General features: G+C 34.8%; 1 protein-coding gene across 5 annotated transcripts in view; it reads right to left on the bottom strand.

Annotated features, from left to right (window-relative positions):
• STAG1 (STAG1 cohesin complex component) overlaps nt 1-18193 on the bottom strand; it is a 385691-nt gene that overhangs the window by 64758 nt on the left and 302740 nt on the right. For all 5 annotated transcript variants that reach the window (XM_069063916.1, XM_069063915.1, XM_069063914.1 and 2 more), the window contains 5 exons: nt 16759-16851; nt 16576-16665; nt 16232-16435; nt 15301-15371; nt 11732-11819 (listed from right to left, as the gene is read on the bottom strand). In XM_069063916.1, coding sequence (XP_068920017.1) covers nt 11732-11819; nt 15301-15371; nt 16232-16435; nt 16576-16665; nt 16759-16851 — 546 coding nt within the window. The remainder of the gene's footprint in view (nt 1-11731; nt 11820-15300; nt 15372-16231; nt 16436-16575; nt 16666-16758; nt 16852-18193) is intronic.

The following is an 18193-nucleotide window of genomic DNA, read 5'->3' as shown; positions in this document are numbered from 1 at the left end:
CTTGTCATCGAGACTGTATTCTTAATCATCCCTGTCCCACCCCCAAATCTTTAACTTCTTCCTACTATCTCTTCCTATCAACTTCTTCATACCAACTGTTCTGTACTGTTCTGAAACATATCCAAGTCGTCTCCCATATCCTTAAGAAAAACCTTGACTAGACTATACAATCTGCATGGGCTATCCTACAAAATACCTCTTCTCACTTTCTCATGCAAACTCTTTTGAAATACCCTCTTGTTCTCATTATGTTTTGTCTCTCCTAACACAAGCCCTTGTAATCAGGCTTTTGACATAATCCCTGACCTGAAATCCCTTTCTCCAAAGTTACCAATGATTTCTTAATTGTAAAATTCAAGGGTCTATTGTCAGTCATCCTCCTCCTCCTCCTTAAATCCTTGGCACTTAACACAGGGCCTGGCAAGTCATACTAGTGGACTATGTATACTACATTTGACATTGTTGACCACCCTCTTTTTCCTCTGGCTTTTAGTGACATCACTCTTTCAAGGTTAACCAATCTTCAAAAAAAAAAAAAAGTGTTATTTTCTGTTCCAAATTATCTCCCTCTCCCTCCCCTACTCACCAGGGGGAAAGAAAACAAAACCTATTACAAACTGTATAGTCCTGTAAAATAAATTCTGAAATTAACTATGCAAAAGAAAAAGAAACAAGAACTTATGCTCTAATCTGCACTCTGAGTCCATCAGTTCTCCCCTGAGAAGTGGACAGCATGTTCCATCATGAGTCTTTTGGAGCTGTAGTTGGTCACTGTGTTGGTCAGTTACTAAGTTATTATCTTCACAATACTGCTGTTAACTGTATAAATTATTCTCCTGGTTTTGCTTTCTTTATCCACACAAGTCTTCCTAAGTTTTTTTTTAATGTAATGAAACATCTTTTTCATCATTTCTTACAGCACAATAATATTCCATCACATTCACTACCATAACTTGGTATTGTTTCAATTGATGTGCATCCACAGCCTCAGGTTCAAATTCTTTGCCACTATAAAAAGAGCTGGAAATAAATTTTTGTATACATATAGGTCCTTTCCATATTTCTTTGGTGTTGAGGTTTTAAAAGCTTTTTTGGGATAGTTTCAAAGTTCATAGTTGCAGCAATACTTCATTAGTATGTACCTGTCTTCTCACAGCCACTCCAGCATTTATTATTTTCTTTTTGATCATCTTCACCAATCTGATGGATTATCCGTGTATGAGTTACTTTAACTCAAATTTCTCTAGTGATTAAGAATAATTTTTTATATAGGATTTTTTCCTCCAAAAAGTGCCTTTTTGGCGGAAAAAATCCTATATAAAAAATTATACTTAATCACTAGAGAAATTTGAGTTAAAGTAACTCATACACGGATAATCCGTGAGAGTGATAGAGAGAGAGAGAGAGAGAGAGAGAGAGAGAGAATTTCACACAGGTCCCTATATATCTAGAAATGAGACCTTTATTAGAGAAACTTGTTGCAAAGACTTTCCCCCTTAGTTTTCTGTTCTTTTTCTAATTTCAGCAACACTGCTTTTTCTTTTTTGCAAACCCTTTTTAATTTAGTATAATCAAAATTATTTACCTCCTCTGAACCTTTATCGCTTATTTGGTAACAAACTCTTCCCATACCCATAGATACGACATGTAATTTCTTTTATGCCCCACTAATTTGATTATAATAGCATCCTTTATATCTACTTCATGTACCTGGTTGGAGCTTTTCTTGGCATATAGTGGGAGATGCTGGTCTATATCTACTTTCTGTCAGACTATGTTCCAATTTTCCCAACAGTTTCTGTCAAATAAAATGCTCTTGTCCCATCGTTACTTGGCTAATTTGCTTGAGAATATTGGTTACCTACTCTATTTCACTTGTCAACCTCTCTATTTCTTATCTAGTACCAAGTTCATTTGATGATTATGGTTTTGCAGTACAGTTCGAGACCTGGTACTACAAGCCCCCCTTTTTTCTCATTGCCCCTCCCCCCACTGATTCCATTGATATTCTTTATTTTTTGTTGTTGTTCTTTCAGATGAATCTTGTTATTAATTTTTCTATTTCTAGAGTTTAATTTGTATGGCATTTAAAGTAAATCAATTTAGGTAGCTTTAGAATTTTTATTATGTTGGTTTCACCTGTCATCCACAAACAATTAATATTTCTTCATTTGTTTAGATCTGTATTTGTGTGAAGACTGTTTTGTAATTGTGTTCATATATTCCCTGCATGCGTCTTGTAGCAGGTAGATTCTCAAATATTTTATGCCATCCATAATAATTTAAATGAAATTTCTCTTTCTGTCTCTTTCTGCTGGATTTTGTTGGCATCCTGGAGAATTAAGAATTAGTGTGGGATTAAGTGCAAAAACACTGCTTTATTAATTTTTTGAAAAAATTTCTCTTTGCTTCAGTCTTGACATTACTGGAAGGGCTTCTAGTTTATTCCTGTTAAAGATGTTTGTTCTTAATTTTAATTAGATATTATTTTAAGAAATGTTCCAATTGGGAGCCAAGATGGTGGTGTATAAGCAGGAAAATTCTGTGTGCTCCCCCCATAACCACCTCAAATACCTATAAAAAAATGACTCAACAAATTTTAGGGCTACAGAACTCACAAAGTGACAGAGAGAAACAAATCTCCCACTGAAGGTAGCCCAGCAGTAAGGGTCCATTGCAGTGCAATGGGAGTAGCACCTAGCCCCGCATGAGCCCACAGTTCTAGCCCCAGGGCACCCCAACCAGCCCTGGCTGGAGGGACTTTGGGAGAGTGAATCACCGCAGCTGTGGTGACTGCCAGAATTATCAACCCATAAATGCCAAAGACAAAGGGAGAGGTCAGTGTGGACTTTGTGGGACCAGGGGGTCCGGGACTGCAGTCTGGTCTTTGTCCCCAGAGGGAGAAGTGGCTGAGGCGTGGCAGCTGCGGCTGCTTCAGAGCTCCTGGACTGCAGATCGTAGGGGGACCAGCAACCATACTGAACGGTAATCACTTGCTTTAACCTGCTTGGATCTGGACTGCTGTCTAGAATGAAGGTTCTAGAGTATGTGACTAGGTGCCAGAGCTTGTGGAGGCTTCAGAGAGGGCACCCAACTAATAGCTCTGGCAGCTGAGAAAACCCCAGTGATTTGGGACAGAGCTCTCCTCTCTGGAATCAGAGTTCTACTGTGGCCAAAAGCTAAAAAGTCAAGTAACTGAGTGGCAACATGAGCAAGCAAAGAAAGCAAAGCAAGCATAGCAGTCAAACCTTAGATTCCTTTTTTGGGGACAAAAAGGATCAAAGCATGGAATGGCAGGGAGACAACGGATTCAGAAATCCTATACCAAAATCTTCTAAGAAAAATATGAATTGGTCACAGGCCATATAGGAGCTTAAGAAGGATTTTGAAAACCAAATAAGAGAAGTGGAGGAAAAATTGGTAAGAGAAATGAGAATGATGCAAGAAAATAATGAAAAGCGAGTCAACCAGACTAAAGAAAATAACATGTTAAAAAATAGACTACCTCAAATGGCAAAAAGAGGCTCAAAAAGCCAATGAGGAGAAGAATGCCTTAAAGAGTCAAATTTGCCAGATGGAAAAAGAATCTCAAAAGCTCACTGAAGAGAATAATTCCTTCAGAATCAGACTGAAGCAAATGGAAGCTAATAACTTTATAAGAAATCAAGATACTATTAAAGAGATACAAACAAATGAAAAAATAGAAGGCAGTGTAAAATATCTCATTGGAAAAAAAACTGACCTGGAAAACAGATCCAGGAGAGAGAATTTAAAAATTACTGGACTACCTGAAAGCCATGATCAAAAAAAGAACCCAGAAATCGTCCTTCAACAAATTCTCAAGAAAAACTGCCCTGGTGTTTTAGAACCAGAGGGCAAAATACTGATTGAAAGAATCCACCAATCACCTTCTGAAAAAGATCCCCAAAAGAAAACTCCTACGAATATTATAGCCAGGTTCTGGAATTCCCAGATCAAGGAGAAAATATTACAAGCAGCCAAGAAGAAACAATCCGAATGTTATGGAATATCCTGATATATGTAACACAGGATCTGGCAGCTTCTACACTGAGGGATTAAAGGGCCTGGAATATCATATTCCAGAGGTCAAAGAAGCTGGGATTAAAACCAAGAATCACCTACCCAGCAAAACTGAGTATCATGTTTCAGGGGAAAATATGGTCATTCAGTGGAACAGAGGACTTTCAAGCATTCTTGATGAAAAAACTAGAGTGAAGAGAAAATTTTACATTCAGATACAAGAAGCAGGAAGGTAAACCGGGAAAAGAAATTATAAGGAACTTATCAAAATTTAACTATTAACATCCTTACATGGAAAAATGATAATTGTAACTTATGAAACTTTTCTCAGTATGAGAATAGTTGAAGGGAATATAATTGTGTGTATGTATGTATGTATATATATGTATACATACATATATATGTTTATATAGGAGGGCATATGAATACATATGTGAGTGTATGTATACGTGTGCACAGGTATACATAGAGGGCACAGGACGAATTAAATAGGAAAGGATGATACTTAAAACGTGAAATTGAGAGGTGAGAGAGGAATAAAATGAGAGGAGATAGGTAGAGACAGAATGGGGTAAATTATCTCATATAGAAAAGGCAAGGGAAAACTGTTACAATGGAGGGGAAGAACAGCAAGGCAAAAGGGAATAGGTCATTCTTACTCTCATTGAATTTGGCTTACGGAGGGAATGACATACACACTAAATAGGGTATATCTCCCTACAGGAAAGTAGGGGGGGATAATAGAGGGGAGGGCAGGTTGGGGGAAAGGAAGTTAGAAACACACACCTTTGAAAAGGGACGGGGTCAAAGTAGAGAATAAAACAAATGGGGTCTTTCACAATATATCCACTATGGAAATGTTTTGCGTAGCAATACATGTACAACCTATACTGAATTGCTTATCTTCCCAGTAAGGGTGGGTGACAAAAGAGGAAGGGAGGTAATCTGGAATTCAAAGTTTTGGAATCAAATGTTTTAAAAAATGTATATTTTTATTATTATTTTTTTTTACATGTAACAGGGAAGGAAGATGTACAAGCACTGAGGTATGGGGATTCACCTTGCCCTACTGGAAAGTCAGAGGGAGTATGGGGGAAGATATAGGAGAGAGCAGACTGGGTGAAGGTGTATACACTGGGATCACTGATATGGGGTGGTAGGCAGTAGAGGGACGGGGAGAAAATTTGTAACTCAAAATCTTATGGAAATGAATGATGTAAACTAAAAATAAACATAAAAGTTAATTTTAAAATACTATTTACAATTAAAAAAAAGAAACGTTCCATTTATCTCTATGCTTAAAAGGATATATTTTGTAAAAGTATTTTTCTGCATCTATTGAAACGATCATAAAATTTCTGTTCTTTTTGGTACTGATATGGTTATTCTTATACTTGAAAAAAAACTGAACTAGCCTAGAATTCCTAGTATAAATCTAGTGTGTGATGTTAGTGATATATTGCCATAGTATCCCTGTTAATAATTTACTTAAAATTTTTATGTAAATTTTCATCAGGAAAATTGGTCTATAGTTTTCCTTCTCTATTTCGGGTATCAAGACCAAATTTGTGCCATAAAACAAACTTAGTTAAGAAACTTTTTTTTGTAAGATAGGTATATTAAGTATTCTATTTTCTGTTCTATTAATCTAGGAAATGTATACTTTAAAAATATTCATCTGTTTGACTTGGATGATTGGTTTCACTGGCATATCATTAGATAAAATAGCGCTTAATAATTGCTTTAATTTCTTCTTGATTGGCTGCAATTTCATCTTTGCATTTCTAATACTGGTACTTTGGTTTTGGGCTTTCTCATTTTAAAACAAGTTAGCTAATGGCTCATCTGGTTTGCTGATTTTAAAAAAAAACTCATAGTTCTATATATTAACTTCAATTTTTAAAAACTTTCAGTTTTGCTATCTCTCCTTTGATTTTCAGGATTTTTCTTTTGCTGTTTTGTACTAGCAGTTTTCTAGTTTAGTTGAATGCCCAATTTGTTCATCTGTTCTTTTTCTCTATTACTGAGGAAAGATTTTAGAAATATACATTTTCCCCTAAGTTTGCCTTTGGCTGCAATCCATAAATTCTGTTATGTTGTATCATTGTTGTTAACTTTATTAAAATTATTCTGTGATTTGTTTTTTGACCCACCCACTTTTAAGGATTAAGTAATTTAGTTTTCAATTAATTTTTAATTTAGGCTTCAAAGGACATTTATTGAATGTAATTTTTATTGCATCATAGTTGGAAAAAGATATAGTTATTATTTCTGCATGTTTGTGAGGTTTTCATGTCCCAATAAATGGTCAATTTTTACCATATGCAGTTGAGAAACAGGTATATTTCTTTCTGTTCTCATTCAATATTCTCCAAAGGTCTCTCACAGATAACTTTTCTAAAATTCTATTCAAGTTCATATATCTCTCTTGTTTATTTATTTAGGATTTTTTCCTACATCCGAAAAGGATAAACTGAGGTCCCCAATGCTAGAGATCAACTGTTCTTCCTGTAACATATTTAACTTTTCGTTTAAAAATTAGATGATATGTCATTTGGCACATCTGTCTAAAGGATTGCTATTAATCCATCATTTATAGCTTTTATTAAAACATAGTTTCCTAGTTTGTCTCTTATTGCGGTATCTTTTTGCTTTTTCTAAGATCATGATTTTTAGCCCTGTCTTTTTCATTTCACTTGAAGCATAATAGATTCTACTTTAACCTTATTTTAACTGTGAGTTTTTTATAAAGAACATACTGCTGGATTCTAGTTTCTAATTCATTCTCCTTTCCTCTTTGGTTTTATGGGAAAGAATTCATTCAAATCGCATTCACAATTATAACTGTAAATTCTGCATTTCCCATAATCTTATTTTCTTATAATTTCCTTATCTTTTCCCCCCTATATCCTCTTTAAAGGTTTGTTTTACTTCTGACCAATGTCTCTCCTTAATACCATGTTTCCCCGATAATAAGACCTATCCTGAAAATAAGCCCTCCCCTTACTGTGTAAGATTCCTCTAAATTAAGCCCTCCACCGAAAATAAGCCCTATTGAGATTGCTACTGTAGTGAAGGTGATCCCCTGCGCTACACGCTACATTACGGTACCCTCTGTATGCACTGTACCCCCCCCCCCCGGGTGAAACGCACACCACACTCTCTCCTATCCCTTCCTCTTTTTTTCACTTAATCCTTTTACCTCCCATTTCCTCCTTGGTAAGATAAATTTCTTTCTTTTTTTTTTTTTCCTTTTTGGAGGGTAATTGGATTTAAGTGACTTGCCCAAAGTCACACAGCTAGTAAGTGTGTCAAGAGTCTGAGGCTGGATTTGAACTCAGGTCCTTCTGATTCTAGGGCCAGTGCTCTATTTAGTGTGCCACCTAGCCGCCCCAAGATAAATTTCTATATTGAACTGTGTTTGTATGAATATTCTTCACTCCTACAAATTCTTTAGATAAGAGTGAGGTTCAAGTGTTACCCACTCCCTCATCCTTCAATCACAATGCTTCCTAATACTCATACTCTTCCTTACCCACTACATTGTTGTGAGATCATTTTCTTCTTCTCTCTTTCCTCCCTCTGACAGTACATTCTTCTTCCTTCCCTTCCATTCTTCTTTTGAGGTCATTTCAAGAGGAGAATCTCATCCAGACGCCTGGTGGTGATAAAGTTCTAAGGACTTAAATGAATTGTCTCCCAAAATAAGAATGTAAACAGTTTAACCTTCTTTAGTCTTTTATGATTTCAAATTCATGCTTTCCTTTTTATGCTTCTCAAGTGTTATTTTTGAATCTTAGTTTTTAAATTCAGCTCTGGTGTTTGCATCAGGAATGCCTGAAAGTCCTCTATTTCATTAAATACCCAATTTCCCCGCTTAAGAGTATACTCAGTTTTTCTGAGTAGGTTATTCTTGGCTGTAATCATAGCTCCTTTGCGTTCTGGAATATCATATTCCAAGATCTCTGTTCCTTTGTTGTGGTGGCTGCTAAATATTGTGTGATCCAGACTTTGGCTCTGTGGTTGTTAAATTATTTCTATTGGTCAGAATTTTCTCTTTGACCTGGGAGTTTCAGATTTTGAACATAATATTCCTGGGAATTTTCATTTTGGAATCTCCTTCAGGACGTGATCATTGGATTCTTTCACCTTCTATTTTACCCTCTGGATTGAAGATAATGGGGTGGTTTTCCTTTATAATTTCTTGAAATACGACATGTAGGCTCTTTTTTGTTTGTGGCTTTCAGGTTATCCAATGATCCTTGAGTTACCTCTCCTCAATCTATTTTTCAGTCAGTTATTCTGCCAATATTCTTTTTCTATTTTTCAGTCTTTTGACTGTTTTCTTATTTCTTGATTTTTTGTGGAATCATTGGCTTCCTTCTGACCAATTCTAATTTTTAATGAGTTATTATCTCCAGTAATATTATTTACTTCTTTTACCATTTTGTTGTTCAGTTGTGTCCAAACTCTTTGTGACTCTTTGCTGATTTCGTGGCAAGGGTAGCAGAATGGTTTACCATTTCCTTCTCCAGATCATTTTACAGATAAGGAAACTGAGGTAAAGTTAAGTAACTTGTCCAGGGTGACACAGCTAGTTAAGTGTCTAAAGCCAGACTTGAACTCAGGAAGATGAGTCTTCTTGACCTCAGGTCTTACACTCTCTGTTTTGTCTCTCATCTCCCTTAAAAAACAAAATAAAACCCCAAAACCACCACCACCAAATGGCCAATTTTAATATTTTAAGTTATTTTCTTCTTTAGTAATATTTTGTACCTCTTTTATCAAGCTGTAAACTTTTTTTAAAAATAACTTTTTTTTACATTGTTCATTTTTCTTCCCATTTTTTGGGAATTATTGCTTTTATTTGTTTTTTTTATGGAAAAAAATTTTTGCTTCTTTTTTATGGCCTTTTTATACTTGTGTCCAGTCTGCATTTTTTCTTTGAGGTTTTGCTTATAGATATTTTCAAGTTATTTTCTTCTTTTTGTGTTTGTGTTTTGAGCTTCCAAGTCACCACAGTAGCTCTTTATGTTAGGGTATTTGGTTTTTTTTGCTCATTGTGTCTTGACTTCAAGTTTCATAACAGTACTGAGCTTTGAACACTTCCTGATAGAGGGGAAGGGAAATGTCTGGCCCAAATTTCTGTCCTTTTATGTCTTCCTTTGCAGCCCTGTCTGGGACCTTCTAATTTTTCAGTGCTCCAAAAGTGGTATGATTTGAAGTAAGGTCTGTTTAATGCTCTCCCAGTCTATGCTCTACAAGTTCCCGACCTAGGTTGGAGACTGTTGGTTTGTGTGTAGTTGAGTTTCAGTAGATTGATCAGAACCATATAACTACACTTCTGAAACTTGTTTGCTGCTCAGTGGGCCCATGCTCTCTTGTGATTATTCCTCCTTGCCTTGAACTGGTTAGCAGGAATTGGGCCATGGGAGACAGAGCTACCAGATGGTACCTGTTCCTGCCCCCAATACTAGTTCAAGGATCTCATTCTGCTCCAACTGCCCTGTTGTACTGTCTTAGTCTTCTTTTTGTTCTTGGGTGCTGAAAAGCTCCCTGCTATCATGTTGTTCTTGTGGTTCCCTGTTCCTAATGTTTGTAGACCTCTCTGTCTATCTCCCTAAGCTTCTCTTTGGGCTAGAAATATGACTAATTATGACTTTTCTGTTTTCTAAATTACTGTGGAGGAGTTATGCTAGCAAACTGATTTGGGAGGTATAAAGGGATTGCCTTGCTGCAATGAGGGCCAATTGAGATTATGTAATATAAATTTGGAGCAGATCCAGTCAGCATGGCTTAATGATTTTTTCCCTAGTTCTATTTAGTAAAATGTGAATAGAAAAGAAGATTAACTGATAGTGGGAGTAATGACTGGCAAGAGAATAAGAAGACAAGGAACTTCTAAGAGTACAATATAGAGCTGAACTAGTTTATCAAGGGGTCCAGATGAGGAAAGGAGGAATGTAGCCAGTGCAAAAAGGTGGCCTGAGAAAGAACAGAGGTGTATAGGCACTGAGACTATGAGGCAGATGAAGAAGAGGATTAGGGGGTCATATAGCAGAAAAATGAAACAATAAAAAATTATGATTTGATAAAGCAATCACAGAGTTTACGAACATGGAACTGGAACACTTGTGGATGATGGCAAGATCAAGGGCATGATTTTCTCTCTGAGTACCTGAGGTACAGTGGAGGAGGCCAAAAATGGAAAAGACTATGCCACTGGGAAATTAGGATGTCTGAAGGAGTATTATTATGTGATATCTCCAGTTATGAAAGGCTAGAGCTAAGGTGGAGAGAAAGACTGGAAGACGAGTATTGAACACTGAGTCAAAACTAAGAGGCCAGTACATTACGGCTACCAGAATCCTGAAGTGGTGAAACTGGACTGAATGAATGTCACAGGAGAGACTGAGGGATGGAGGTGGAGAGAGAATGCAAGCAGTAGTGAGGACCAAGAAGTTAGGGAGTGTGAATAAAAGTGTAACTGATATTAGAAAGGCTGGCCATAGACACAGTGTTATCAGAAGCCAGAGAGCATCAGTGAGAGCTGGAAGATGGAAAAAGTGGGAAAGGAAACTTTAAGATGAAATGAACTACTACGCTTCTTTCTCTCAAACTACCATGAATTTAGCTACTTTGTGTTTATCTTTATTTACTAACTTTATATTTATACAATATATATTTATATATACATGTGTTATGCTTCAATTAGAATGTAAGCTCTTGAGAGTAAATATTTTTCATTATTTGTCCTTTTATTCCTGTTACCTAATACAGACTCATAATAAGTGTTGAATAAATATTTGTTGACTGTTCATCCCAAACAGAATTTAACTATTGCATTCCTAATTTTTTAAAATAAACTTTCATGCAATTTTTGTCCAATCTCTGAAATATTTGTTGTTGTTGTTCAATCATTTTTAATGATGTCTGCCTCTTTGTGACACCATGTGGAGTTTTCTTGGCAAAGATCTAATGTTTTGCCACGTCCTTCTCCAGTTCATTTTACAGATGAGGAAACTGAGACAAAGAGAGTTAAATGACTTGCCCAGGGTCACACAGCTAGGAAGTGTCCGATACTGGATTTGAATTCAGGAAATGAATCTTCTTAACTTCAGATTGAGCACTCTATTCACTGTGCCTCCTAGCTGCAATATCTATACCCAATCACACCCACAGTCTCTCTCTAATTTTTAATGAAAGCTACCAGGATTATTAAATTACAGTATAAGCGTAATATTAGGGCAACTAGGTGGTGCAGCTCGGCCAGGCCTGGAGTAAGAAAGACTTGAGTTCAAATCTGATCTCAAATACTTACTAGCTGTGTGACCCTGGGCAAGTCATTTAACTCTCTTTGCCTCAGTTTCCTCATCTGTAAAATGAGCTGGAGAAGGAAATGACGAAACACTCCAATATCTTTGCCAAGAAAAGCTCAAATGGGATCATAAAGAGTTGGACATGACAGAAATGACTGAACAACAAAAAAACCATATTATTAAAATAGCTATCACATTAGCCTCTAGCATTTTTAAAGTATAGTAGCTTATACTTACCCGTGATACTAAATCTCAAAGATATTATTAAATGATTTTTAAATTAACTTTGTTGATTGTTCATGAAATTCCTTTGAAAGTCAAATAGCTTAGTTTACCAAAGTCAAATACTGGGAACCTGCCCAGTTTCTAACCTGTTCTGGCATGGCTCCATGCTCAATTCCAGTCCTCAGTAATCTGTAGCAGTTACCAAATAGATCCCATTTTGTGAGGTCATGAGCACTGAAAAGAAGAAAGATATAGGGAAAAGATATTAACTTAATTCTTGGAGGAACAAGGTATATGAAAAACTAGGCGATGTTCCTAATGATTGGATGAATATGGCAATTTGAGTTGCAATGGTGAAAAACCTTTTGGTAAAGGAACATTAACATGCAAGTTAAAATGATAAAAAATATTAAAAAAACAAGGTGCTAGAAATTTACTTTAAAAAAGGAAAAATACTTGAGGTTATTACACATTTAACCTACTTAAAAAAAAGGTAGGGAACCTTTTTTTACAGATAAGGCCACTTGATTGGGTGGTACTGAACAGCTGCTATGTAAAAAAAATTTTTTTTTTCATTCTTTTAAGAGAAATAGAATATGTTGTATGCATTCTTAAAAAACTAACAGAAAACAAATGTCTATTCAATAAATTCAACTATGGAAACTACTACATCTGTTAAAAAATATCAGGTAGGTTCATCTGAAATAATTCTGAAATCCATGTTTGGAAGAGGACAGTTTAAGCTTTTAATGAGTTGAGATCCAGTTAAAGGTAGTAAAGAGATACAAGAACATGTAGAGTCAACTGTATATATGTTAACATCAAGACCTGGATTCAAAGGGAAATGTGTTGAGGAGAAATCTCAGGATTTGGAAATGCCAATTTTGCCAGGAAATGAACTACAGAAGGAAAGCTGAATAGAATATAGTGACAAAAGCAGTTTAAGGTATTCATTGGGATTAACAAAAAGTAGTAAGAGAGAAGGTTTGTTGGGTAAAGCAGTCTCCTGCCAGCGCCAACCTGTGCCCCATCCTTCTCCCCTCTTCCCAACTCCCTCACCCTAGGTGTTTTTGACACACAAAGGGCCATAGAGAAAAAGAGTGTAAGGTTTAAAGCCTCACAAGAGGAAAAAGATTAAATAGTAATTAACAGCAGTGGAAGATTAGTGAGGAAGGCATTTAGATAGTGCATGATACTTATTTTAAAATCGCTCAAATGAAGTATCACTTCATTATATGTAGCAATTGAAGATTACTAATGCTTTACTTTGATTTTGTTTTAGTTTTATAGAAAAACATAAATGACAGATACACTTGGCCAATCATGCTAACAGAAAACCTTTCTATATAGACCATAAATACTCTATATTACCACTGTAGACTTGATAGCAGTCTACAAATAACCTCATGTACACCTCAGTCTTGCAAACCCAAATTATAGCAAATACGAATAATATAATAATAGCAAATACGAAATGTTTTTCAGTTCTATAACATGCTACGTTAGAATGAAGGCAAGAGTAGGGAAAGGAAAGACAGATGGACTGAAGCAGAGATGAAAAATTGAGAGATAAAAACATAGATATAGACAAAAAGAAAAAAAAACAAAAAAGAAATGGAAAGATGAACATGAAAAAAGATACAGTGATACAGAAAGAAAAAATATGCTGAGGAGAGTGAAATAAGAAGATTTAATTAGGGTTAGTGTGAGTGTACTAATAACTCTTCAAGTTCTCTTAGGTTATGGGCATTCAAGATAAATGATTACTATCCTCAAAATGTCTATAAGCTGTCTAACAATTTGATTTTAGTCGTTATTTCTGCAATGCTTCTCTTTCCTTTTTTTAAATTGTGAATTTTTCTTTAAATTTGCTTCTGTATCCCAAAGAGATCAAAAGATAAAGAAGGACTGATATTTCAAAAATTATTTATAGGAGTTCTTTTTTTTTTTGTGGGAAAGACTAAGAAATTAAGGGGATGGAATATTGTGGAATAGCTGAACAAATCATGGTATGTGAATGTGATGGAATACTATTGTGCCATAAGAAATGGCAAATGTCTGGTTTCAGAGAAAACTGGGAAGACCTGAATGAACTGATACAGAGCCAAGTGAAGGGAACCAGGAGAAAATTTATATAACAATGTAAAAAATGAACAATTTTTGAAAGACTTAAGAACTCTAATCAACACAATGACTAAGCATTATTTGAGAGGAATAATAAGGAAGAATGCTATTCAAGTCTTCACAGAGAAGTGATAGAAGCAAGATGCAGAAAGGAATAAGCTTTTAGGAGTAGCCCATGTGGGAACTTCTATTGTTTGGCTATGCATATTTGTCAAAAGGGTTTTTCTTCCTTTTCTTTTCCCCCCATTGTGGGTGGAGATGGGGAAAATTTGACAAAAGAGAACATAAATGTTTAACTGAAAGTTCAATTAAAAAAAATGAAAAAAAAATAGAAGTATCCTTTTGAATGTAAAGGTACTGGACAGTTTATCAGTTGACTGAAAGTCCTTTTAATATGTAGAAGCTTCCCATTTGATTTATCTTCTCTCAGAAAACAGTTTTTCCTCATTTTATGGTACCTGAATGTTACAATTTGAAACAGACATTTAATAAATAATTTGAATTTTGTTTTCCCATTCCAAATCTAGCTTGTAGGTCTTGGTATCTTTCAGAATTACTAACTTACTATAGGAAATAAAATCTTTATCACTATTTCTTTCCCATGTGCCCCAATAACAGCCAAAAAAAAAAAAAAACCTAAGCAAAAACAAGAATAAATAAGCACCATAAAATTTACAAGTGGAATGGATCTTGAAGGAACCTTAGAGATTATATATTTGGATTACCTCATTCAAAGATAAGGAAACTGAGGTTCAAAGAGGTAATGAACTGTTCAAGAACACACTGATGGCAAGCCAAAAGGCCAGGATTCTAGCCCAAATTTTCTGATTCCAAACTCTGTGCTGTTTCTACTATAGATTGGTTTAAAATTTTACTGTTTTTTTTTAAAGTAATTGTGGTTAAGTAACTTGTTCAAGGTTACACAGCCAGTTATTTCTGGGTGTGGTGCTAAGTATCAGAGCCCAGATTCGATCCCAGGTCATCCCGACTCTGGGGCCGGTGCTTTTACTCACTGTGCCACCTGGCCGCCCCTGAATGTTCTTACTTTTTTTTTTTTTAAAGCAAACGGGGTTAAGTAACTTACTCAAGGTTACACGGCCAGTTATAAATTTTACTAAGTTTTATTGCTATTTTAAAATATTGCCAAAATGCTGTTATTTCCAATACTGCCTACAAACCCAACACACACACACACACACACACACACACACACACACACACACACACATTTCAGTTCAGAAAGTTAGTTCAGAAAGTTGAAGTTATTTGTCCAGTGATTTCCATCTTTCCTAAATGAGTCAAGTTATAACTATAAGTAAAACCAATGGATAAAAACTGTATTTTAATACCTAGAAGATTATTGTATAGTCTATTTTGATACTTTTTACTTGAAAGTATTGAAGTAAAAACCAAACACACACTAAAAAATCCCAATCATGTAAAAATAAATGCATTTTTATTAAATCTTAGTTTTTATCTGGATATTAAACAATAGTCAGGCAAAACCTTAATCACATTGTGCAGGCACAATCTTAATTCATCTTGTTCTAACATATCTTTCATTAAATCAAGCCCAAATAAGAAGACGTACTTGTGAAAAGAAGTCAATCTCTTTAGTGTTGAGAGAACATTATAAATATCATCATCATCAGCTTCTTCTCCCTATAAATAAAACAAATTTATTACTATCATTGGGATTTTTCCTTATATGAACAGGTTAAAACAAAGTGGAAAGGCCCAAGATATATAGCTGTAAAAACTTTCAGTTCTATAGGTAAACTATATATATATTTTCTATAGGTAAACTGGGAATAAAAATAATAATCAGTAAGTGAAGACCTGCTGATACACATCATATTTAATTTGGAACAATACATACAAATAACAGAAAAAGGAGACTGTGTTTTAAAAGAAAATTTGCAATCTGCATTTAAAAAATATATCCTATCACCTTGGCCTTCATAGCCAAGAGAAGAAATACCAACTATCAGGGAGTTATGGCTTTATAAGGGTTTTTTAAATTAAGGGTTCCAGCCCATTCCCTATAGACAGAAAATAAGCACAGCTGTTGAAACAAGGAGAATGTAGAAAATGGAACTATATATGCTATTTTGAAACCTTTATCAGTGGTGAAATGGCATCCTCTACCTACAGAACTAATCTAAGGGTTTTTTAAATTTTATTTTACACAGAATAGGTATCTGGTAAGTATAAAATTAGTTATATACCTGGTGCAAAGGCAAAAAATAACTAATCCCTCTCACATACCTCGTACAAAGACAAAAAAAGAACTAATCCCAGTGGGGGGAAAATCAGTCAAGTAGAAGGAATTTTAATAAAATAAAAATGAAGTATGAATTACATTCATTTCTAGGTATATCATTGTGAAGGCCCTAATAAAGTTTGCAAGGACAGTTAATATTTCTATAGGTAGTCTGAAAAACTATTTGTAAATCTATCTTAACTAATCATAAAACAAAGTTAAAATATATGTAATTTGACTTAGAAAATAAAAAACAAACCTCTTGCAAGAGATCTTCTACAGAATGATTAAATCGATCCACAAATTCATCTATCAGTTGACTCCGAGCTATATCAACTCGATTTTGGATTGTATATTCTTCACTACATAAGATGCTGTAAGTTTTACTGCAGGCTTCTAGAACATCTGATTCTACATGTTTCTCCACAACAAATTTAATTTGTTTCAATAAGGCATCCAGATGCTAGAGAGTAAAAAAAATAATTTGAGATATTGCTATAAATATCACAACAAGAATAATCAAAAGGAAAATCATCCATTACCAATCAAATCTATATGATTATTTAATAAAAATTAAATTTAGTTGCAAAGCTCCAGTCCTACCTTTTCCATTCTGCCTGTGCTATAGATTTCTAGGTCAAAATACTGTGGAATTTGAAGCAGGTTAGCTACTTTCTCGGCATCAGCAGAATACTAGAAGGAACAAACACATGCAAATAATAAAATTCAATGTTAAGTATAAAAAGAATGATCTGAATATCTAACATAATTTCATAGAGACTTTACCTTTGATAGCAACATAGGAAGTGCAATAATAAAATGCTCTGTCAGTTTGTTCCTATCATCAATTTGAGTTTTCCTTTCTTTGGCAGTTAGCACCTGGAAAATAAGTTTTAAAAATGCTAATTAAAGTTAAGAATTTCACTTGCTAATCTTCAAGTCTAAAATTACAACAAATCAATGATTTTTAGTTTAGATATTAATTAAAGTTGGAACCAGGATTTGAATTTTAAAATAAGCAATGATTCTAGAAATTGACTAACCAAACAAGTTACAGTGATGAGGAAATTAAAAATGTCTAACTTGGGAGTTTAACAGGAAAACAGAAATCTGCCTTCTATATTATATGCAACCAATTTTAAGTGTATAATCATATAAAACATTCCCCAAAATGAAATTATTTTTACCTATCAAATAGTTGCTGATTTAGGAATCTAGATCATACAAAAAGCAATATAAAATGAGGAAATTTTATGAAAATGAATTTTTAAAGATAAAAAATGAATAGCCAAGAATAAATACTTTTCTCATTTGAGGACTCAATTTTTAACTCCAGGAAACATGAACAAATTTTCCAAAATAACAAACAAGTCCCTCCTGAAGCTCCTGCTTTCCCTTCCTAGGTGGTATTGCATCTAGTTTCCTATTATTAGGTTATAATTTAAAGTCCAGCATTAAAGGACGTAATTAAATTTAGGAATGCTTTTGAAAAGTTACTTTGTCAGTAGAGATGTTGTTCCATCTACATTCTCCATGGTTCCCCAAGTCATGAGTTGCAGAATTTGTTCATGGCTTTAGATATGGATTTAAACTCACTGTTGCATTCTAATTAGTATTATAATCTAGCTAAATGAACTAAATGGCAATAGGCTATTTAAAGAGTAAAATGTAGGATAAATTAAAGCAGCATTCTGCCCAGAATATAGTTGCTTCCATTTTGAAGTTGCTGACTTCCATAGCCTTTTACAGTTCTAGGAAACAAAAACACCTTACCTGTAAATGCCCTTTGATACACAGGACTCAATTTTGTTATTGTATTAGTAGTAAGGAGGTGGGGAAGTAGAATGAGAATGAAGAATGTACAAGTTTTGCCTCTGGAGGCTTTAATTATTTTGCTCCATTTTTTAGCAGCTGTAAACCTTCCTTTCCCTTGAGACTGTTTTCAGATGGCTTCCTATTAGACAGAAGGTTTCTTCTTTACCCCCATGAAGCAATGATCTTACATTGCAGAGTTCCCCTCCTGATGCATCTGCCTTTAAGGGAGGGATGGGGTGGTGGCTAACAGACCTCAGTATGCTTCATACTATTTCTAGAGGTTCATTCCACTCTGTTAGTCTACCTTTCTGGTAAGAATTAAATACTTTATTCTCTGCCTTCTAAGATGAGATTGTCAGCAATCCAAGAATTAAACTGATGCTCTGTTTTAGTACAAATAGACTTG

This window comes from Petaurus breviceps, unplaced genomic scaffold, assembly GCF_028583685.1.
Source record: "Petaurus breviceps papuanus isolate PSGF00001 unplaced genomic scaffold, PetGlider_PUasm1.0 90604, whole genome shotgun sequence".
Classification (NCBI taxonomy): domain Eukaryota; kingdom Metazoa; phylum Chordata; class Mammalia; order Diprotodontia; family Petauridae; genus Petaurus; species Petaurus breviceps.
This window is presented reverse-complemented; position numbering and strand designations above follow the sequence as displayed.